The sequence below is a fragment of the Leopardus geoffroyi genome, chromosome B1 (genome assembly GCF_018350155.1).
Source record: "Leopardus geoffroyi isolate Oge1 chromosome B1, O.geoffroyi_Oge1_pat1.0, whole genome shotgun sequence".
Lineage (NCBI taxonomy): Eukaryota > Metazoa > Chordata > Mammalia > Carnivora > Felidae > Leopardus > Leopardus geoffroyi.
This window is the reverse complement of record NC_059327.1, coordinates 58,781,931-58,806,260: the sequence shown is the minus strand read 5'-3', so window position 1 is coordinate 58,806,260 and position 24,330 is coordinate 58,781,931. Positions and strand designations below refer to the sequence as shown.

Here is a 24,330-nt window from a genome sequence, read left to right as displayed (position 1 = left end):
TGCGAGATTGTGACCTGGCTGAAGTCGGACGCTTAACCGACTGCGCCACCCAGGCGCCCCTCATTTATTCTTTTTAAGGTTACTTGTGTAATAGCTTCATACACTTAATGTTATGATTTCATCAAATTGTTCTCCATAAATATAAGATATGAAGAGAAGAAGACACTATTTTTTAGAAACCAAAGAGTGAAGGATAAATAGGAATGTAAAATTAAGGCAAGAGAATAACTATTCAAGATTTAACACAATTGTCTACCCCAGGTTCCAATTTTCTCAAAGAAAATCTGTTTATTTCTAGTCTATACCTTAAGTGCTTCAACTTTTTTACGCCTCACGTCAGCCTCCTCACTTCCTTCTTGTCCTTCAGAACAATCAGCTTCTTTCTACAAAGCAAGTAGATAAGCAAACCACTTAGGACAGAGCCTCGAATTGAGGGCAGAGCTCAGAAGATAATATGAACAGACTAACACTAAAAATATAAAATGGTAAATTGTTCAACACTATTACTTTTCTCTCACAGCTGCAAGTGAACTCTCTACAACTATCAACTCTTATGGACAATAAATGGGAAAAAAAGACAAAAAATAGAATGATATAAAATGTCCATGGGTACTACCTATGTTTTCTTCTCAGAATTCCTCTGGAACAAATGGTCTTATCAACTGTAAATCTAACATATAAAATTTATTTTTTCTCTATGTATAGTTTTCTGATCTTTGACTTTCACTCTCTTCATCAGACTTTGTGCTAGTGTCATAGCATTTTTAATCTTCCTCTATTATAATGTCATTCAATTACTTTTTTATTTCCATTCAACTACTTTTTAAAAAGTTATTTTTCAACCTGCCTTTTCACCACGAAGTTTGGCTCTAATCTGCTGGCGCTCATTGAAATTCTGCAGTCTTATTTGTCTCAGTCTTGCCAGATAAACCTACAAGGAGAGAAAAAGAACACACAATATTTTAATTTAAAAAAAAAATAAACATTTTATTGCTAAAAATTTTTTTGTAATTTAAAGAAAAGTGTTAATCTGAATACAAGAAATAAAAGTTTTGAAATCTGGTTAATGGAAATGTAATATTAGCTTTCAAGTGTTTAATTTAGATCAACTTATTTCTGAAAAGAAATACATTATAAATTTTTAATTTTATCAAAAGAAAAGAAATTGAACTCAGAATACTGAATATCAGTTATGGGACAAAATTATGACACAGCAGGTCAGTCAAATTATATTAACAGGTCCCTCTAGACCTACAAAATCCTTAAATAATTGTTAAGAATTTAAACCATGCAAGAAAGGAAGGCAATAAACTCAAAAATGGCTATGTGACGGAGGTAGCGAACATGCGGGAAGCATACCTCTTCCTCTTTGTTTCTTGGCTTCCCTCCTCTTGAAGAGCTGGACCTGCCTCCATACATAGCTGCCAGGTTTTGCAGGATTCCCTGTTCATCATTTAATGTACTAAGTTTAAAGAATGACTAAGGCTACATCAGCATCTTACCTAGGAATATCCAGGTGCCACTTTATTTCTTTTGGCAAATACTGATCATTTCTAGCTGATAAACTTAGATAAACCCTGGCATTTTCCTCTATCGATTTAACCAATACATTCAGTGAGAACATTGAAGGAATCAATTAAACCCCAAACATATTTATTCAAAACAGAGATCAGGTATGTTTTTATTAGCCATTTAAGTGATCAGGTTTTTAAAACTACTTTGGAGGTTAGCTAAACCCCAAATCAAAGTTTTGTTCTGTAAAAGTCCAATCATTTCTACAAATTTGTTTACATACTAAATATATAGTATTTACATAATATTAAATATTTGAACTCAAACTCTATACTCAGGAATGTCCTATTACTATACTGCAAATGATTATACTCAATCACAAACTGACATCATTTTTAAACATAGTTTATCATAAACATGGAATTATGTTCTTATCAGAAATTATTAGTATCCTTTAAAAAAGTATCAGATTGCCAAACTATCCATGTTCTCTTCCTTCAGCACACAACCACGCTATAAGATTTTTCCTTAAAAAAAATCCTCAGTGTCTCACTTCCCTATCTAATGTCTCTTTATCAGCTTGCTGAAAGCATACTTTCTACATGATTGACCATTCATGACTTCTATTTTCCTGCTTCCTACTTACTTTTTTTTTCCTATTTACTTTTTAACACAGTACAATCTGGTTTCCAATCCCACCATGACTCTGAAAATGTTAACTGACTTCCTAGTTAACATTTCAAATGGACTCTTTTGAGCAAATTTTGCAATTAACATTTCCACTGGAAATTAGTTTGAATCCACAGAAGTATTTTTTGTCTCATAAAAACATATATGTTCGCTGTAGAAAACTTATAAAATATAAATCACAGTTCTACCATCTGAAACACCTAAAGTCTGTTATTCCCTTCCAAATTTCTGTGCATATGTACAAATACTTAAGCATCTTATCTTTATAACACTTGAATCTTACTATAGTTTTTCTGATTTAACCTTAATATTAATTAGCATATTAATTTTAATATTCTGAGTCCCTCCTAGTATTCAATATCCTTAAAAACATTATTAACTGACTATATGATATTCATAATACACCACCAAATAGTGTTCTCTAAATAACACATTTAAAAAAAAATCTCTCTTCTCTTTCATATTTATGTTAGCATTCTGTCTTGGGTTCTTCCAATCAATCTTCACTATTTTTCACAGGCTTTTCTTTTCCTTGGTTCATCACTAATGTCAATATTTTGTCAAGACGCATTCTCTGGTCTTCTTTTCTACTCATTCCCAGGCTGTAACATATGTTGCCAATTCCCGAATCTAAATCAATGTCGCAGCCCTCTCCACTCTTTACGTAGCAAAGCTACTTCAAATAATTTACAAACCTGACCTCATTATTCTTTTTACTATATGATCTTATTCCCATTTCAGTTACTGATCACAGTCAACCACCCAAGTCAGTGAGATGGGAGTTATCATTACTTCTTTCTCTTCTCTGCCAAATACAAATGACTGTCAAATTACCAATCTACCTCATCCTAATTCTCTAATTATCCCCTTAGTTTCTGCCTTAGCTCATGCTCTTTTCTCTTGACTCCTGGATTTCCAAGACCTTTCCAATTTATCATTATGCCTCTTAATCTATCCTATACCCCAGTCTACTCGCTACACTGCAGAGTAACCTTTTTAACAGTCTCTTTCACATCAAAGCCCACCTAAATCTTTCAATGATTCCCATTATCTTCATAATATAATCCACATTCTGTTCTGATGCATAACAGATAAGGCTGTTTGTGACCTAACCATATCTATTCTCATCTCTGCCATGACCTAATCATAAAGCCTACATTCTAGCCACGACAACTATTTGTGGTTTGCAGACTATGCCATGATTTCACTCATCTTCTTAAAATGGCTAACTCTACTCCTCTTCCGAAATGCAAATCAAACATCTCACCCATGGAAAGCCTTGCTCATACCTCTTCCAGTCAATTAAGTGTGACGTGCCATGCCATTTTTATATATACCTTCTGCAGCAGGACTCATCAGTGTATTTATAATACAATATAACGGAGGACAGGCAGTCTCAATGTAATGGTGGACAGGCAGTATACTCTGATGGTTAAGAACATGGACTATGGTAGACTCCAAACTGTCAGTTCACACATTTGTCAATGTCACCTACCATTGCTGACCTTCACCAAAATTACTTGCTGTAAGCTCAGACATAATAATACTGCCGATTCTGTGCATGTACTAGAACAAAAAGTATTATTATATGAATGTGCTCTTTCTCCTCCTCCAGTCTGACAAAAGACTACTGCCCCTCTTCAAAGCAATCTTGGCATTAGCTTATCAGATACTTGAGCTTTTGAGATAGAAGTAAGAGACTAGGAAGGTGAAAGAAAACAAGAAATAGGCAGGGCTGGGCAAATATGTGAAATGAACTCAGAAAAGATGAATGAAATATCTACAGAGTTACAGGAGAGTGGGTGGAGAACTGAGTACTGCTATAGACTCTTATCTTCCTTTCATGGTATTTAAGAACTTTAAGTAAAAAAACCTGAGTTACTTTGAAGCAATTTTTTTTTAACATTTTACTTTGAAATATTATAGATTCACAGAAAGGTAAAATATACAGGGAGCTTTCATGGACCCTTCATCCAGCCTCTCCCAATTTTATCATCTTGATAAGGACAGTACACTATCAAAGCCAGGAAATTGATTTCAGTAGTTATACATGCATAATTGTGTATCTGTGTCAATGTAATTTTATTATACATATAGATTTATGTAATCATCACCATAATCAAGATACTCAATTGTACCATTACTTTAACACTTCACAGACACATTTACTATTCCCATACCTAACACCCATTAACTAATACAAACAAAATTTACATATTAGAATCATACAGTACATATCTGTTTGAGATTCACTGTTTATAACAGTATTATTTTCTTGCAGTCCATTCAAGGTATTGGATGCATAAATCAATAGTTTGTTACATTTTACTGCTAAGTAGAATTCAATAGTATGAATATACCATAATTTGTTCACTCATTCACCCACTGAAGGACATCTGGGTAGTTTCAAGTTTTGGACTATTAGGAGTTAAAGTTGCTGAGAACATTCATGTACAAGTTTCTGAGTGAAAATATGTTCTTTTCTCTGGGACATACATGCAAGAATAGAATTACTTGTTCTTGGTATGGTAAATCCATTTTTAGTTTTAAAGGGCACTACCAAGCTATTTTGCAGAGTGGCTTTAAGTTCTTACTAGGAATGATTGATCCAGTTTCTCCACATCATCACCGGCATTTGGTTTTGACCACTTTTTAAAAAAAATATTTATTTATATTTGAGAGAGAAGGGGTGAGAGAGAGATAGTGCAGGAGCAAGGGAAGGGAGAAGGAGAGAGACAGAGACAGAATCTGAAGCAGGCTTCAGGCTCTGAGCTGTCAGTACACAGCCTGATGTGGGGCTCAAACTTACGAGCCGTGAGATCATGCCCAGAGACGAAGTCAGATGCTCAACTGACTGAGCCACCCAGGCGCCCCTGGTTTTTATCACCTTTTAATTTTAGTCATTCTGATAGGTGGGTAGTGATACATTAATGTGGTTTTAATTTGCATTTCTCACATAGCTAATGATGATGAACTGTCTTTCAACAGTTTATATGCTATCTGTATACTCTCTTCAATGAAATCTTTGGCTACTCTTTTGCATGTTTTCTAATTGGATACTCTGTGTTTTTAATGTTGAGTTTTGGTGATTCTTCATGTGTTCTAGATACAAGTCCTTTGTTGAATATGGGGTTTACACATATTTTCTCCCAATCTGTAATTTGTATTTTCTTCCTCTCAATAAGGTCTTTTGCAGAACAAAAGTTTTTAATTCTGATGAAGTCCAGTTGATCAAGTTTTCTTTTTACGGACTGTGCTTTTGATGCCAAGTCTAAGAATTCTTTGTCTAGTCTGAGGTCTGAAATTTTCTCCTTCTTCTAAAAGCTTTATAATTGTATGCTTTCCCTTAGAGTGCACGATCTCTTTTAATAAGAGGTGAGGTTTAGGTCAAGGTTCATTTTTTGCCTATGGGTGGAAGTCCAATTTCTCCAGCACTAATACTAAAAAGGCAAACCCTCCTCCATGAATTGCTTTTGCTTCATTTTCAAGAATCAGTTGGGCATATTTGTATGGGTCTATTAGGGTGTTCTCCATACCGTTCCATGAATCTACCTATGTGTCTATCCCTCCACTAGTACTATACTGTTTTGATTCCCATAGCTGTAAGTTAAGCCTTTAAAAAAAAATTTTTTTAATGTTTGTTTATTTTTGAGAGAGCGAGAGACAGAGAGAGAGAGCAAGCATAAGCATGAGCAGGGGAGGAGTACAGAGAGGGAGACACAGAATCTGAAGCGGGCTCCAGGCTCCAAGCTGTCAGCACAAATCCTCTGCAGGGCTCCAACTCACAAACAGTGAGATCATGACCTAAGCCGAAGCCCGATGCTTAACTGACTGCGCCACCCAGGCGCCCCAGTAAGCCTTTTTTTTTTTAAGGGTTTTTTTTTTTTTTTTTTTTGAGAGAGAGCACACGTATGAGCAGGGGAGGGGCAGAGAGAGAGAATCCACACCGGCAGTGTGGAGTCCAAAGCGGGGGGCTCAAACTCACAAACCTCTAGATCATGACATAAGCTGAAATCAAGAGCCGCTGCTCAACCAACTGAGCCAGCCAGGAGCCCCTGTAAGTAAGCCTTAATAAATGGAAGAGTATTTCTTCCCACTTAATTCTTCTCAAAACTGTTTTGGCTATTTTGGGGTGCCTGACTGCTTCATTGGGAAGAGCATGTGACTCCTGATCTCAGGGTCATAAGTTCAAGCACCATGTTGGGTGTAGAAATCACTTAGATAAAACAAACAAAAAACTATTTTGGCTGTTTTAAGATCCTTTTCTTTCCATATACATTTTATTTTTTAAATTTTTTTATTAAAACAATTTGTTTAATGTTTATTTATTTTTGAAGGAGAGAGATGTAGAGTGTGAGTGGGTGAGGGGCAGAAGAGAGGGAGACACAGAATCTGAAGCAGGCTCCAGGTTCTTAGCTGTCAGCACAGAGGCCGAGGCGGGGCTGAACTCACGAGCTGGGAGATCACGCCCTGAGCCAAAATCAGATGCTTAACTGACTGAGCCACCGAAATGCCCCTTTCCATACACATTTTAAAACAAGTCTGTCTACATCTGTAAAAAAAAAAAAATATTCCTGAGATTTTACTAGTAATTGCACTAAACATAGATCAATTTAGAACAACTTGCCATTTTTATTACATTGAGTCTTCCGATTCATGAACATGGTATGATTCTCCAAGTATTTAGGTCTTCTTTAATTTCAACAACATTTTGTCATTTTAAACACATAAATTAGCCTGCATATTTTATTAATTTTTTTCATTTTTAAGGAGCAATTGTAAATGGTATTATATTTTTTTGTATTGGTTTCCACTTTTTCACTGTCAATTTATAGAAATTCAGGGGCACCTCAGTGGCTCAGTTGGTTAAGCATCCAATTCTTGATCTGACTCTTGATCTTGGCTCAGGTCATGATCTCTCGGTTCAAGCCCCATGTTCAGCTCTACACTGATGGCACGGAGACTGCTTGGGATTCTCTCTCCCTGTCTCTTCCCCTCCCCTGCTTGTGATCTGTCTGTCTGTCTCTCTCTCTCTCTCTCTCTCTCTCAAAATAAATAAACTTTAAAAAACTTCAGTTGAGGAGCACCTGGGTGGCTCAGGTTCAGTTTCTGTTTCAGTTTCAGTTCAGGTCATGGTCTCACAGTTTGTGGGATTGAGCCCTGCATTGGGCTCCATGCTGATAGTGCAGAGCTTGTTTAGGATTCTCTCTCCCTCTCTCTGCTCCTCCCCTGCTCTCTTTCAATAAAAAACATTGGAAAAAATTCAGTTGATTTTTATGTATTGAATCTTGTATCCTGTTAACTATAATGAACTCATTTTTTTTTAGTTTGAGGAGAGTTTTTGTAGAGTCCTTGGGATTTTCTAAGCAAATTAATCATGTCAACTGGAAACAGCAATCATTTTACTCCTTCCTTCTTTTCAAATCTATATACCTTTTCTTTTTCTTGCCTTACTGCAGTAACTGGAACATCCCGTACTATGTTGATTAGACTGGTGAGAGCAAACATTCTTCCCTTTTTTCCAACTGTAGAGGGAGAGCATTTAGTCTTCTATCCCATATGAAGTTAGATGTAGATTTTTTGGAGCTAAGGATGTTCCCCTCTATTTCTACTATACTGATATTTCTTATTGTGCATGTTGAACTTAGTCAAAAGACTTTCTGTATCAATTGATATGAATATATTATTTTTCTTCTTTAACCTATTGATATGGTAGATCACACTCATTTTCTAATACTGAAACAAGACTAAATTCCACTTGGTCATGGTTGGGTTAGATTTCCTAAAATTTTGTTTTCCATCTAGGTTCATGAGATACATTAGTCTGTACTTTTCTTCTTTTGTGCTTTTCTAGCTTGAGTATCAAGGTAATACAGGCCTCAAAATGAGTTGGGAAATATTCCTTCTATTACTAATTCCTGCAAGAGATTGTATCATTGTATCAAATTGATGTTAATTCTTTGAATGTTTGGTAAAATTCTCCAGTGAAACAATCCAGGCCTAGAGATTTCTTTTTTTGACAGCTTTTAAATCACAAATTCCATTTTTAAAAGTTGTTGAATTTATGAGTGTTAAGTTGCTTACTATCTTTTTACTCACTATAAGATCTGTAGTGATATCCCTTGTTTCATTCCTGACACTCGTGATTTGTGTTATTCTTTTTATTCTTTTCAATCTGGAGATTATCAATTTCATTATTTTCTAAGAACCAGCTTTTCATTTCATTCACTTTCTCAATAGTTTTCCCTTTTTCAATTTCATTGATTGAAATTGATACTTTAATAATTTCCCTCATTCTGTTTGCTTTGGGTTTATTTTGCTCTTCTTTTTCTTTTTCTTTTTTCTTTTTTTTTTTTTTTTAGGATTGAGATAGGAACTTAGAGTGCTGATTTGAGACCTTTTTCTTTTCCAATTTATAAGCATCTAGTACTATAAATTTCCTTTATAGGAATAAATACAAATATATGTGCTTTAGTTGCATCTCACAAATGTTAATATGTTGTATGTCTATTTTCATTCAGTTCTATAATTTTTTTTTAAGTTTATTTATTTATTTTGAGAAACAGAGGGAGAATCTGAGCAAGCATGAGTACAGAAGGGCAGAGAAGAAGGAGAGAGAGGATCCCAAGCCGGCTCAGCAACGTGGGGGCTCAAACTCACAAAACCATGAGACTGTGACTTGAGGCAAAATCAAAAGTCAGACACTTAACCAACTAAACCTCTCAGGTGACCCTGGTTCTATGTATTTTTAAATTTTCTTTTATATTTCCTATTTGATACCATATTAGTTAGAAGTGTTTTAATTTTCAATTGTTTGTAGATTTTCTTGTCATCTATTATAGATTTCTAGTTTGATTCCATGATGTTCAAAAATTATACTCTGTAATTCCGAGTCTTCTGAATATAAGGTTTGTTTTATGATCTAGCATATAGTCTTTCTTGGTGAATGTATTATTGCATGTTAACTCATTTCCACTTGAAAAAAAAGTGTATTGTGCTACTGTTGGGTAGAATGCTCTATAAGTGTAAATTAGAACTTGTTAGCTTGTGATGGTGTTTAGCTATTCTGTATCATTGCTAATTTCTGTCTAGCAGTTCTATCAATCACTGAGAATGGGGTGCTAAAGTCCCCAACTATACTTGTGAATTTATTCTTTTAGCTGTTAGTTTCTGCTTTATATATTTTAAAACTCTACTGTTTGTTGTACAGCCATTTAAAACTGCAATAGTATTTTTTAAATATATATATTTTTTTAATTTTGAGAGAGAGAGTGCACTCATATGTATGAGCAAGGTAAGGGCAGAAAGAGAGGGGGAGAGAGAAAATCCCAAGCAGGGTCCATGCTGTCAGTACGGAGCTCAACGAGGAGCTCAAACTCACAACTGTGAGATCATGACCTGAGCCAAAATCGAGAGTTGGCCACTTAACTGACTGAGCCACCCAGGTGTTCCTGAAATGACTTATTGAACTGATCTTATTATATAATGTCTCTCTTTATCTCTCTCTTTGTCCTAAGCAATCTTATTTGCTCTGTTAACAGATTCTTTTAGCTTACTTTAAGAATATTTTTATTTCCCCTTCATTCCTGAAGGACAGTTTCATCAGATAAAGGATTCCGCATCGAGAGTTCTTTTCCTTTAGCACTTGAAAAATGTTACGTCATTTCCTCCTATACTCCACAGTTTCAGATGAAAGATCTGATGTCATTCAATTTGGTGCTGCTTTATAGGTAATATAATATGTCATCTCTCTGTGTATATTTAAAGATTTGTCTCATCTTTTAATTTCAGAAATTTAATAATACTGCTTGATGAAGATTTCTTTGTTTATCCTAGCTGGGGATTTGCTCAGCTTCTTACATCTGTAGGTTATGTCCTTTGCCAAATGTAGAAAGTTTTCAAATACTTTTTTCAATCACACTCTTTCTCTTGTCCTTTGGGCTCCAATGATAAAAATGTTAAATCTTTTCTTATTGTTCCACAGATACTTTTCTCTCTCTGTTGTACAAACTGAGTAAATTAAGTTGATCTTCAAGTTTAGTAATTCTATCTTCTGTCATCTCCACACTATCACTGGATCTATCCAGTGAATTTTCAACTTTGGTTATTATATTTTCCAATTATATAATTTCTATTTGCTTATTTTTTATAACTTCTCTTTCTTCACTGAGATTTTACTTTTTTTATTCACTCAAAAGAGTTTTATCTCATTGAAGCATTTGTTTGAAGCAGCTTTAAAATCTTTGTCTGAGAATTCCAGTATGTAATTCATCTTGATATGAGTGGCAGCTCAGTGGCCTTACTCATTCAGGTTGTGGTTTTCCTGGTTCTTGGTATGACAAGTGATTTTTTATTATGTTCTGAATATTTTAGTTATTATAGTAGAAGACTCTTAATGTCTTCAATTTTAGCAGGCAGTAGGCCCATTTAGGATTAGCATTTCGGTTCTGGCCTACTTTCGTGGGCTTTAGTACTAATAACAGTTTGCCTCTCTGAATCCTTGTAATATTATTCTAACCAGCTTCATTGTTCTGGTGCTGATGGCTCTCCTGCTCAATCCCTCCGGGTGCTATCTTGTGATGATGAAAGTTGTCTCCCTGATCCATGTGCTGTTACTGGAAGATCTCCTGAGGGTGGGAGGCAGGTGACACTGGGTCTGGGTCTTCTTACATCACTAGACAGAGGGTATGGAGACACAGGTCTTCACGGCTACTACTGCTGTGGTCAGATAAAATCACCTGCTAGTGCCCTAGATGTTGAGTAGAACCGGGAAGGTGCAAGGCTTTGCTGCCAATGTGGGTCAAAATGCTCTCCAAGTTACCTGCCCATGCTCTAGTTGTGGAATGAGGTTGGGGCAGCCTGAAACTTCATTGCTGCCCACAGCTTACAACAGGATCCTGCTGATATTCCTCTTTTCCATTAATTTGGCAAGTGAGATCAGGCTTTCGGTTTTTGTTTTTGCTTTTTTTCATCTACAGTGGATCTGGGATGCAGGCCCAGCCCACAAAAATGGGAAATAAAAAGAAACACCAGGGAGGATTGCCTGGGTGGCTCAGTTGGTTACATGTCCGACTCTTGATTTTGGCTCAAGTCATGATCTCATGGCTCTTAGGATTCTCTCTCTCCCTCTCTGTCCCTTGCCTGCTTGTGTGTGCATGTGTACGCTCTCTGTCTCTCTGTCTCTCAAATAAACTTAAAAAAAGAACAAAAAACAAACAGGGAACCACATACCACACTGTTATTCCTAAGTCCTGAAGTCCCTAGTTAGCTCATCTTCTTCCTTCCAGCATATAGAATTCTACCATAATTGTATGTTAACTAGTTTCCAGACTATTTAACTATATTTAGAGGGGAGGAGCCAGGAAAAGTGGGTTTATGCCATCTTGTTCTAGAACTGTGTATAAGTTACTTTTTAGTATGTAGGGTTTTTATAATGTAATATACTTTGTGATGGGACTACTATCATTAAGGTTCTAAAGAGTTACCTGGGACTGTTGTAAAGTTTAAAAGAGACTGTTATGGGCTGAATTTTATCTTCCAAAATCCGTATGCTTAAGTACTAATGCCTACTACCCTACTATTTAGAAATAGCATCTTCATCAAGTTAAAATGAGATTGTTAGAGTAGGCCCTAAGCTAATATGACTGGTGACCTTATAAAAAGGGAATGTGGAGCAGATGCACATACAGGGAGAAAACTATATGAAGTGAAGGCAGAGATTAGGGTGATGATTCTAATGTCAAGGAAGGCTAAAGACTGCCAGCCAACCACCACAAGATAGGGAAGAGGCATGGGTGAGTCTTCCTCACAGTCCTCAGAAGGAACCTACCCTGTAGACGTGTGGGTCCTGGACTTTTACCCTCCAGGACTGTGAGATAATAAATTCCTGTTGGTAAGCCACTTATTTTGTGACACTCTGTTACAGCAGCCCTAGTGGCCTAACACAGAGGTGGTGCATATAAAAGATCTAACATAAGGCCTGGCATAGTAAGCTTTCAATAAACACCCACTGTTATTATTAAACTGCTGGTTTAACTATTTATCTACTTTATTGCTTATCTTACATTCTCTTGCTGGCACAAAACCTAACATACTATAGTCAATAAATGTTTATATAATACTAAATAAGTGAATGAAAGAACAAATGAAATGTTTAACACTTAACTGAACATTTTCAAGGCAGTTTTCCATTAGTATAAATACATACAGAATTATTTAAGATCAGTTAATAAGAAAGTAACATTTCTCAAGGGAAATAATTCAGAAGTTTTTCTAAGTAATTCAACAGAAGAAAATTGATAACCAAGAAAAATTTTGCACACGTGTACCAGGAAACATGGTCAAGAATGTTCAAAGCAGGAATCAAACCAAACTAAATAAATACTGTCAGGAGAATAATTGTGGCATATACACACTACTATCCAGTTATACTCAACTACTGAATGAATTTTAAAAAATAATGTTGAATGAAAAAAACAAGTCTTAGTCTATATATAGTATAATTTTCATAATGCTCAAAAACAAAAAAGAATAATATATTGTGTAGGTACATATACATAAGTGGAAAAAATTATTTTAAAACAACCACAGTAATGATAAATCCACAATTCAGGATAATGGCAACCTCTAGGAGAAGGCAGAAAAAAAAAGGTTAGGACAGAGGTCGACAAACAACGGCTCACAGGCTAAATCCAACCTACTACCTATTTCTGTATGGTCCATAACCTAAGAATGGTTTTTCATATTATTAAATGGTGGAAAAAAATGAAAAGAAGAATATTTCTTGACCACACATAAATTACAAGAAATTCAAATTTCACTGTTCATAAATAGTGTTTTACTGGAGTTCAGCCACACTCATTCATTTACACAGTGTTGACGGTTACTTTTGTGCTACAATGAAGAGTTTGTAGTTATGACAGAGACCTTATGGCTAATAAAGCCTAAAGTATTTATTATCTGGCCCTTTATAGAAAAACATTTGCCAATACCTAGATTAGAAAGCAGCATACGGACTGAAATTAGTAGTGCTGTACCTCCTAAGCATAGTATTTTGCTTCATAATTTACACATTTATTCTTTCCTATGTACCAAACATTATATTTTAGAAGGATAAAAAGAGAATAATTTTTAAAGAACTGAAAAAAATATTTTAAAATCAACAACTTAGTACTGAAGAACCAACCTGCTATTAGGATAGTGTTTAACAAGAATCAGCAAACTCTAATACCCAGGTTACATCTAAGTTGCTGCCTGATTTTGTAAATATAGTTTTACTAAAACAGCACCACACTCGTTTGTTTTGTAGGACACCATATGCACTGCAAAGCCCGAAGTATCTACTACCTGCCCTTTTACAGAAAAGGTTTGCCTGCCCTTGCTCTACAAAATTACCATGTCTAAAAGTTTACCTAAATTAAAGCAAATATTAATATGAGATTTTAAAAAGGAGCAAAAAGCATAGTCAAAGAGCTGAAAGCACAATCTCCAAAGTCACAAGCACTGGGCTTGTATCCTGCCTCTGAACAGACTACATGATGTTAGGCAGAGTACTAAGGACTGTGAGCTGGTTTCAAAACCTGTAACTTGGTAGTGATAATTCCTACTCCAAAGAATTATTGTCAGAATTAGATTCTCAGTTACTTTACTTTTTATTCATACTGTTTACATACAGGAAAACAAACCATTTGGCTGAAAGTCTTCCTTGTTAGTTTCCCTAAACTTTGAAAATTTCAGTTTTTGAAAATTTCAGTGACCTAAACAGGGAAAACTTTGAATACATACACAAGCATATAAAATTATTTTTAAATCCAGTTTCTTTAAATTTCAATTCAACCTAAAACTAATTTGTGTTCCAAAGGCTTATTCATAAGTCAGGAGACTTTAATTTCATTTTGCCATAGAAACAATGTTATAATTCATTATGATTTCCCAAAGCACTTAATGAAATATACTCAGCAAATAATTTACAGTTTCCCAATTACAAAAGATTAATTTTTAAGACTCAGAACTTAATCCTGTTTAGATTTGTCTATTTATAATGTGATTTGTAAATGTATTACCTAATACATATCAGGTTTGAGACCTAAATCTGTTACAACCTCTTTAAAATTGCTTCTTTTCATCAGCAAAATGGAGATTTTTATGAGTGATTTTAAGGATAAACCACAATGTAAATGTATATACATTTTCAAACTATACAAATAATGAGTATTAATACTTATTAATAAATAATACTGCCTTAAATCACTGGTTAATTTTTTTTCCTGAAGAGTCAGTGATTATAAATATTCATTTTTGTACTATGTTCTAGGTATAGTTATATAAAGATCTCAGCAGTTACAATGTTGAATTGAGAAACAAAACGTTTCACCGTCCCAAAATATGCATTAATGACCACTATAAAGTTAGTCCCCACATATTATTCCATCCTCACTTAACACCAGTTTCTATTCACATTCATTACATTAAGGTCCTTGCTGATCAATCTCTCCCTGACTGTTGGATGGTATACAAAGTGAATGACAAAGGACATTGCAAATTTTGCCAAATATAAAGGATTTCATAAAGATGATGATAGTAATATTATAAAATTATTCAAATCAGATGCAAAATCATCTATAAATATGACAGGATTAGATAAGTTAAGTGAATAAAAGAAAATTGCAAAGAATTATAATGTTGATTCCTCAAAATATTTTGGGTATTAAAAAATTAAGAAATCGTCTTTAGAAAACTGCCAGTCTCTGCCATTTCTGAAAAAATGGTTCTTTTTTATATTACAGTTATAAAAGTAGAACATGTAAAATTATGAAGTGAAGGTGTACCATCTTTCATCAATTCTAATATGAATATTTTTAACATTCTAACATTTTTTAAATGGGGGTCATCTTACAGTCCATGGCATCTTACAATCTGTTATAAACTTATCAACTTTCGGCCAGACATCAGTTGTAACATAAATGTTATATCTGAGTGATGTCTAAATTTTGTTAGTTCTTTCTTGGCGTCATAATCGGACAACTATAATTCCTTGAAGTTTAGATATAAAATATCACTTATGAGCTTGCTCAAGAGGAAACATGACCCCCACTAGTTGTTGAAAACCTCTCATTGATTCCTTTCGATAAGAGCAAGAAAATGCTAGCAATAAAACTGGTAGACTGGCGTTGACTTGTTGAGAGAAAATCCAAGAGATAAAACTGAAGTACTCTTTTAAGAAATGCTGAAGTTTCAATGCACTTGGTGTTACAGGGAATAATATTATTTGAGAAAATATGAACATCAATGGCCCTGATTTAAGAAAGTAATAACTGGAAAGGCAAATTATGAATGTGAAGTAGATTTAGGAATGAATGTCTTTATCAATTTATTTCATTCATGTTTTCCCTTTTATGGATTCACAAGAATTATATAATCAAAAATGTAAATTCAAAAGTTAATTCAGCAAATATAAAATAAAAAATGAAGTGACAAAAAAGCAATGTATCAGTTAAATTGGCAACAGTTTTTCTCTTTGAGTCAGATGTAAAATAACAATATGACTTACAGTTGTATCTTGGATTTGATAAAATGCATACTGTATTCATTAGACAATTCTGTCAAATATTATAATCCTCCTCAAATTAATTACTTTCAAATTAATACAGACTTGCAAATATAACCAAAATTCTGACAAAAATATAAAACAAAATAATTTTTAAACTGCATTTTTCAAGGTAAAACCCCCATCAAACCTCTTTTTCACTCTTTACTACAAAATGTGGATCTCTATTTTAGTTAGGTCTACTTTAAAGTGATCTTTTTCAATACCAACAATGCTGGGCTAAGGAGAGTCTCCTACAGGAGACAGGGTTGCTCAGAGACAGCACATAACATTATGAATGAGTGTTCCCAAAGACTTTTGATTGTGTTTTCAGAGTAGACTCTGAACTCCTTGAGTTATCTACCATACTCCTCTCCCACTCTTCTTCTCAATCCTAATTATTAGAGCTGATAAACTCTTCCCTATGGTGACAATGCAATGTCTGTACTCTGAAGTTCCTATGAAGATAAACGAAGGTCAGAAAATCAGCACGTTTTTTGTAAGCTACATAACACGCTGTATATAATAATTATTATGTCTATAGTTAATCACCATTCCCCTCACAGTAGGAAACCAATTTACTCTTCCCCACTGAATCTCTCCCTCATCCTCTGCAGTAGTGCCCAAGCAAACAAGGCAAAAAAAAAAAAAAAAAAAAAAAAGTACCATGAACTCTCTTGTCAAGAAGATAAGGGAAATGCGATTTCAGGCAAAAACTAGAGACAGCACTTTCTGAGAACTGCAAATAGTGCAGTATTGCTGAAGTTTAAGGGATGAAGAAAGCAAGAGAGAGAGGAAAATCAAGAACAGTAAGAAAGCCTAAGGATGGAAGCTTTCAGCTAAGCTAAAGAGGTTTTAATCTACCCTCCAAGCAATAAAGAATCACTGAATAACTTCAAGCAAATGAGCAATGCATTCAGTTTTGCTTTGGAAAGATTACTGGCAGCTCAAGTAAAAGATGCATTAGAAAAATCCAAGATTAGAAGTAAAGAGATGGAAAGAATAACAAGTGACAAGAATTTCAACAAGGGCAGAAATAATAAAAATAGAAAAGAAGAGAACACAAGATATTCAGAAGGTAGAAAACATGGGATTTGGTCACTGATTGGATATGAGCTAGATGGGTAGTGACAGAGAGAAGATTCTGAAAGAGCACTTGAATTCCCAGCAATTCAAATCAAAACCTCAAAGTCAAACCATCTTTGACGGTGATTCTTTACAGTAAGATGGGTAATACAGAAAGGGAAGTGCATGTGAAGATAATTAAACAAGTTTAGTTTTGAAAATGTTAAGAAAGAAGGAATGGAAAGCCCAGTTCTGGGTAAGATGTTATAAACACATGCTACCCCTCTTCTCCCACTGAAAAGAACTATAAAATCTGGACACAACATTTGAGGACTCTGAAAAGTAAATAGAAGGAGGTAAATTAGAGAACACCAGAACTCAAAGTACTACCAAGCACATGGTGAGTTATCATTTTTTTAAAACAATCTTTCTTCTGGCTTAAATCTAACTTGGCCAAAAACCTGGAATTAAGCACTCTGGTAATGACAGGTAGAGAAGAAAATTTCTAGGTCTAGCTTACGAACTGCAGAGGGAACTCTTTGGAAAACTTGAGAAGGGAGGAAATCTCCCACTTTTTTCTTCTTTATCTCTCCTTTTTTAAACTTTCTCATGTGCTGTAGCTCTCAGGAAAGCTCACCCCTGTGGTGGCAGCTGAGACAGCAAAAGGAGCTTACAAGAAGCAAAACTCTAAGGGAGGGGAACCTTTGTCTCCTAAGACACTGACATGCCAAAAAGGTAGAGCCTAGATAGGAAGGTTATACCAGGAAGACTGAAAAGTGGAGCCCCAGGGAAAGGAAAACATCAAGTTGATGGCAAACTGGGTGGAACTGAGGAAAATGACCTCGTAAGTTGTTTATAAAATCCTGGGCTCACTGGTAACCTGTGTATGTATGGATATAATCCTGTTCTATACACCAAAGACTTTGAAAATAGAGCTAACAGCTAGACCTCTACGCAGATCTCAGACAGACCATACTGGGCAGTATACATGCAGGACACATCTGAAGGGCACTATAAGACATTGAGAAAAAAAAGTCTAAGTAGAACTGCAGAAAAGTAGGTACTTGCAGCCTGGGCCTGATAGGTCAACTGTCTGCTAAAACAAAAGCAATCAACAATCTCTGTATGATTTAAACAAAATTCAAAATCTAATACTATGACATCCCAAATGTTCAGATATAGTCCAAAATTAATCAGCGCATGAAGAACCACAAAAAAAATTTTCAATTTACTTGGGAATATGCAATTAACATATTATTTAAATGATATTAAACATTAATTATTATTATAATTATATCACTACTATGTTACATAATATTATTATATAATATTAATATAATTATCTGACAAAAACTTTAAAGACACTATTATAAAAGTGCTTGAAAAATAATCATGAACAGTGGTGAAAAAAGATTAAAATAGGAAGTGTTAGCGAAGAATAAAATGATATAAAGAAATAAAGGAAACCAGGGGTGCCTGGGTGGCTCAGTCGGTTGAGCATCTGACTTTGGTTCAGGTCATGATCTTACAGTTCATGGGTTCAAGTCCCACATCGGGCTTGCTGCTGTCACAGAGCCCACTTTGGATCCTTGTCTCCCTCTTTCTCTGCTCCTTCCCCGCTCATTTTCTCTCTCTCTCTCTCTCTCTCAAAAATAAACATTAAAAAAAAGTTACAAAGAAAATCAAATGGAAACACAAGAAATGAAACATACAATCACCAAAATAAAACATTCAGTAGATGGATCAAATAAGCATAATGATGATGAAAGGGGCAAGAGTAAGAAAACCTGAAAAGGGAATAGAAATTATCCAATCTAAATAAAAGAAAAGAAACTGGAGGGGCCCCTGGGTAGCTCAGCTGGTTGAGGGCCCAAGTCTTGATTTCAGCTGAAGTCATGATCTCACAGTCATGATATCAAGCCCCATATAGGGCTCTCTGCTGAGCAAAGAGCCTGCTTGGGATTCGCTCTCTCCTTCTCCCTCTGCTCCCCACTCTCTAAAAAGAAAAAAAAAAAAAAGGAAAAAAAACTGGCAAAAATTGAACAGAGCTTCACAAACCCATGGAACTAGAACAAAGATCTAACATTCATGTGATCAGAGAACCAGAGAAGAGAAAGATTCAGTACTAAAAAAAATATCTGAAGAAATAATGGCTCCAAAATGGCATAAGGCATGAATCTACAAGTCCAAGAAACCAAGCAAACTAACAACAGAATAAACCTAAAGAAATCCATGCCAGAGACAACTTAACTACACTGCTAAAACTAAAGACAAGCAAAAACAAAACAAAAACAAAAAACAAACAAAAAACCACAAAATTTTGAAGCATCCAGAGAAAAATAAGACATTACTTACAGGAGGAAAATAATTTGAGTAGGTGAGGATTTCTCATTAAAAACTATGGAGGACCAAAAGAAGACAGGTGACATTTTTTTAAAATGATAAAAAAATGAAATGTCAACCCAAAATACTACATCAGTGAAAATATTGCTTCCAAATAAAGATGAAATAGAAATGAGGATTTATAGCTAACAGGCCTGATCTAAAAGAACTGCTAAAGGAATTTCTAGAGACAAATGACTTAAGAAAAGCTGGAACATTAGGAATGAAGGAACAGCAAAAGAAACAGTAAATATTTGTGTAAATGTAACAAAGTATTCCTGTCTGCTTGAGTTCTGAAATATATTTAAAGTTGCAAGCAAATATTATAACGTTGCTTGGTAGGGATGTAAATGCACCTAAATATAACAGATAAGACAACTAAAGCATAAAACGCAAAAGCGTAAAGGAACCTTTATGGTGGAAGGATCTCTACATTCCAAGTAGTAGTAAAATGCTGTTTATTATGAAAAGTAAAGTATGCTTTTAATTCCCTTTAGCAACCACTGAAAGGATAAATGAAAAATACAGCCAAAATGAGAAGAGATTAACTGAAATGAAGTAATAAAAAGTGTTCAAATAACCTAAAGTTGGCAAGAATTTGGAAAGAGAAACAAAAAGAGAGAATAAACAGAATATTAATAAAGTGTGGGGCACCTGGCTGGCTCAGTCGGATGAATGTCCGACTTTGGCTCAGGTGATGATCTTGCAGTTCATGAATTCAAGTCCCCCACTGGGCTTGCTCTTCTCAGCATATAGCCTACTTTGGATCTTCTGTCCCCCTCCCTCTGTCCCTTCCCCACTTGTGCTCTCTGTCTCAAAAATCAATAAAACATTTTTAAAAATTACAAAAAAAATGTCATGCATAAATGTAAACATATCAATAATTATATTAAATGCCATTAAACATAATAATATAATTCAATTACATTAAACACACTGATTAAAAATAGGAATTGTTAGAATGGACTTAAAAAAGTTCACAAACCAACTACAGATTCACTACAAAAATCTTACCAAATCAGTCATTACAGGTAGTTTAAAAAGACGAAACTAGATGTACGATGCAAACGCTAATCGAAAGAAACTAGAATGGTTATACTAATATCAAAGAAAGTAAACTTCAATGAAAAAATAATTAACAAGAATGTGGCACATGGACTCTAAGGTAGCCTCCATAAACCTTGCTTCATGAGGTTGACACCCCTGTGTAATCTCCTCCCTCTGAGCGTGGGGAGAATCTGTGATTTGCTGCCAACCTTAATAAAATATGACAAAAATATTCATAATTACCAAAAAGTAGAAACGACCCAAATGCTCAATGGGTGAATAGACAAACAAATGTAGCACATCCATATGATGGAATATTATTTACCAACAAAAAAGATAAAGCTAGATATAGGCGAAAACTTGGATGAATATCATTAAAATAAATGAAGCCAACTGCAAAGGCTATATGCTGTTATATATGTGTGTACACATCCATACAAAATAAGATATTCTTAAAAAGACAAAACTATAGTAATGGAGAATAGATCAGTGGCTGCCAAGATGGGGGGTGCAGACTATATTAAGAATAACACAAGAGAATTTCTGGGGTGAAAGAGTTGTTCTATGTTCTGACTGTGGTGGTAGTTACATGAATTTATACATGTGTTAAAATTCAAACCAGTGGAAAAGAAAAATAAAGTTAATCTTACTGTAAGATAATTTTTAAAATAAAATAAGTTCTTAAAAACAGGATGCTGATGCAACACCGAGGAAATGATTCCAGAGGCAGCTAGAGAGAAGTTAGGAGAGGTGTCTGAATAACTGGTACAGATATTGAAATCATCAGCCCCTGATTAAATAATATGTGGGAGCACCCCAGGATATTATTTACAGAAAGAAAATAACCAAGGAGAGAACCCCAGAGAATATCAGCATTTAAAGATTGAGAAGAATCCTATAGAAGATATTTGGAAATAGTAATCAGAGAAGTAACGGATAAATAAAGAGAATATGGTATCACAGAAGCCAAGGAGCAAATACCGAAGTAGTCATGAGATCAAACATCGCAGAATGGTCAATTTTCAAGATGATTTTGTCATAATAAGCTGTGGACTTGAATGGAAAATTGAATAGTAGGTAAGCAGTTAGAGACAACAGGTTCTTCATTAATTTGAAGTGCCTGGCTATAAAGAGGAAGAGGAGGACAGGATGATGACTACGTAGAAATGTGAGGAACACAAATATATTTGTAGGCTAGGGAGGGTTACCAGTAAAGAAGGAACATTCAGAAAAGAGAGTCTGAAATAACTGATGGTTAGATAAGGAAGGTCCTTAAGTAAACAGATGAAAGTGTGAGCTCTAAAGTCAGACTACAGAAATTTAAATACTTATTCTATCATTTAGTAGCTATAAAACCTGAGCTAGTTAATTTTTCTTTATGCCTCAATAGGATATAAACTGGCAACGTAACAGAATCTACCCCAGAGCACTGTTGTGAGATTAGAGTTAATATAAGAACGTAGAACCACACCTAACATAAAGTACCCAATAAATGAGATATTAATAATTATTAGAATTAAAATTATCAAATAGGATGGAATGGGAAAGATGACTTTTGAACAGAGGAAATTCTATCCTTTCCTGAGACTAGAGAAAACAAAGATTTGGTACAATTACAAATAAATGTATAAGTTTGGAGGCAGAAAATATGAGGAAATGTGGGACTCTTAAGCCTAATTTTCTCTATGAAATAATGATTATCCTCATAGAAAGATAGATAAGGGACAAAAATATAGAGGAAAATTTCCACTGTGGACAATGGGAGAGGCTGCTGACCATGAAGATATAAAAGGAATGCTAGCAGGATTCAGCAGCTTGGCTGAAACCAGAGACCAAAAATTGACCTGACATTAATCACTGTAGCTTTAATTTCCTCCAGCAACGTTCAGAAGCTTGAATGTAAAATAGTCACTAGCTAAGTAACACATAATAAGGAGGGATATGTCAACTCAGATAGGAGGGCTCCCTAAGGACAGGCCAGTCAATTATACAGGTATGCATATAAGTCTGTGAACTTAATTTTCACATTATTCCAACAAGTTTAAAGGCATCTCTTTTGGAAACTATACAAATGTCCATCAACTGAGGTATAAATAAACAAATTATGGTACATCCACACAATGGAATATGACTCAACATGGAATAAAAAAAGAAAAAACTACTGATACACATCAGCCCCCCAAAAAAAAAATATATAACTGATAATTTTGTATACAAGTTTTATTTTTAAAACTTTTTATTTAAGTAATCTCTACACCCAATGTGGAGCTCGAACTCCTGACCCTGAGATTGAGAGTGACATACTCTTGCCACTGAGCTAGCCAAGTGCCCCCTACATAAAATTTTTAAAAAGACAAAAGTATAGTGACAGGAGGTACATCAGTGGTTTCCTATAGCTTCTGGTAGACTGACTGCAAAGGGACACAAAAAACCCTCCCCTAAGTTTTATTGAGATATAAGTGCCAATTAATATTGTACTAATTTAAGGTGTACAACATAATGACTTGATATATATACATACATATGAAAAATAATTATTACAGTAAGTTTAGTTAACATGAATCATCTTACACAGTTACAAATTTTGTTTTTCTTATGGTGAGATGATAAAACTTCAGTGATACTGGAATAGTACTATACCATGATTGTGGCAGTAGTAATATGACTATATGCATTTCTCTATACTCACTGTGATATACATTCAACAGTGGTGAATTTCATTGTATTTAAATTATATCTTAATAAAACCTATTTTTTAAATTTTTTTTTCAATGTTTATTTATTTTTGGGACAGAGAGAGACAGAGCATGAACAGGGGAGGGGCAGAGAGAGAGGGAGACACAGAATCGGAAACAGGCTCCAGGCTCTGAGCCATCAGCCCAGAGCCCGACGCGGGGCTCGAACTCACGGACCGCGAGATCGTGACCTGGCTGAAGTCGGACGCTTAACCGACTGCGCCACCCAGGCTCCCCAATAAAACCTATTTTTTAAAAGTTCTTTATTTGAAGACCTGAGTATAAAGTTCTATCAAGCATGTTGATAAAGACAGCATTTAAAAGGAGCTTCCTTCACCTAGCCTAGTCTACTGTCCCAAGATGTAATCTCTAAAATAACAGGCAAAGAAGAGTATGGTAGGCAGAATTTTAAAAGCTCTAAAGTTTTTCTTTTCTTTTTTTTTTTTAATTAAGCTTTTATTATTTTTCAGGAAGGAAGGCAGGGAGGGAGGGAGGGAGAGAGAGAGAGAGAAGCTCCAAGGTTTCTTATTAATTCCTTGCTGCTCCACCAGACTCACAAATGCTACATAATCCCCAGGACTTTATATAGGATGGGTTTTATCTCCATGATTGGGTTATGTTAAATGAGATGACTGACATTAAAATAGAGACATTACTTTAAAAAAAAAATTTTTTTTTTAAAGTGGGGCGCCTGGGTGGCTCAGTCGGTTAAGCTCAGGTCATGACCTCGCAGTCAGTGAGTTCAAGCCCTTCACTGGGCTCTGTACTGACAGCTCAGAGTCAGGAGCCTACTTCAGATTTTGTGTCTCCTCCTCTCTCTGCCTGTCCCTCACTCATGCTTTGTCTCTCAAAAATGAATAAACGTTATAAATAAATGAATAAATAAATAAATAAATGACATTATGCAGTGAGCCTGACCAAATCACATGAGCCATTTATTTATTTATTTGTTTGTTTACATATTTATTCACTGACAGGAGATACTCGCGAGCTATTTATTTCTTTAAAATTCAACTATAGTTGACACGCAATATTATATTAGTTTCAGGTGTATACAGAGTGATTCAGCATTTATGTACATTACAAAATGATCCCACAGTAAGTCTAGTTATCATCTGTCACTATACAACTTATTACAACATAACTGACTATATTCCCTATGCTATACTTTACATCCCCATCACTTCTTATTTTATAACTGGAAGTCTATACCACTTAATCCCCTTCACCTATTTTGCCCATTCTCTCATTCTTTGCCCCTCCGGCAATCACCAATTTGTTTTCTGTATTTATAAGTCTGTTTCTATTTTGTTT

General features: G+C 34.9%; 1 protein-coding gene across 15 annotated transcripts in view; it reads right to left on the bottom strand.

Annotated features, from left to right (window-relative positions):
* Nucleotides 1–24,330, bottom strand: part of NEK1 (NIMA related kinase 1) — a 227,639-nt gene that overhangs the window by 100,326 nt on the left and 102,983 nt on the right. For 8 of the 15 annotated variants that reach the window (XM_045463330.1, XM_045463358.1, XM_045463340.1 and 5 more), the window contains exons 19-21: nt 1,360–1,443; nt 848–931; nt 306–383 (exon numbers count right to left, since the gene is read on the bottom strand). In XM_045463330.1, coding sequence (XP_045319286.1) covers nt 306–383; nt 848–931; nt 1,360–1,443 — 246 coding nt within the window. The remainder of the gene's footprint in view (nt 1–305; nt 384–847; nt 932–1,359; nt 1,444–24,330) is intronic. The other 7 variants (XM_045463374.1, XM_045463393.1, XM_045463383.1 and 4 more) reach the window with 1 other exon arrangement.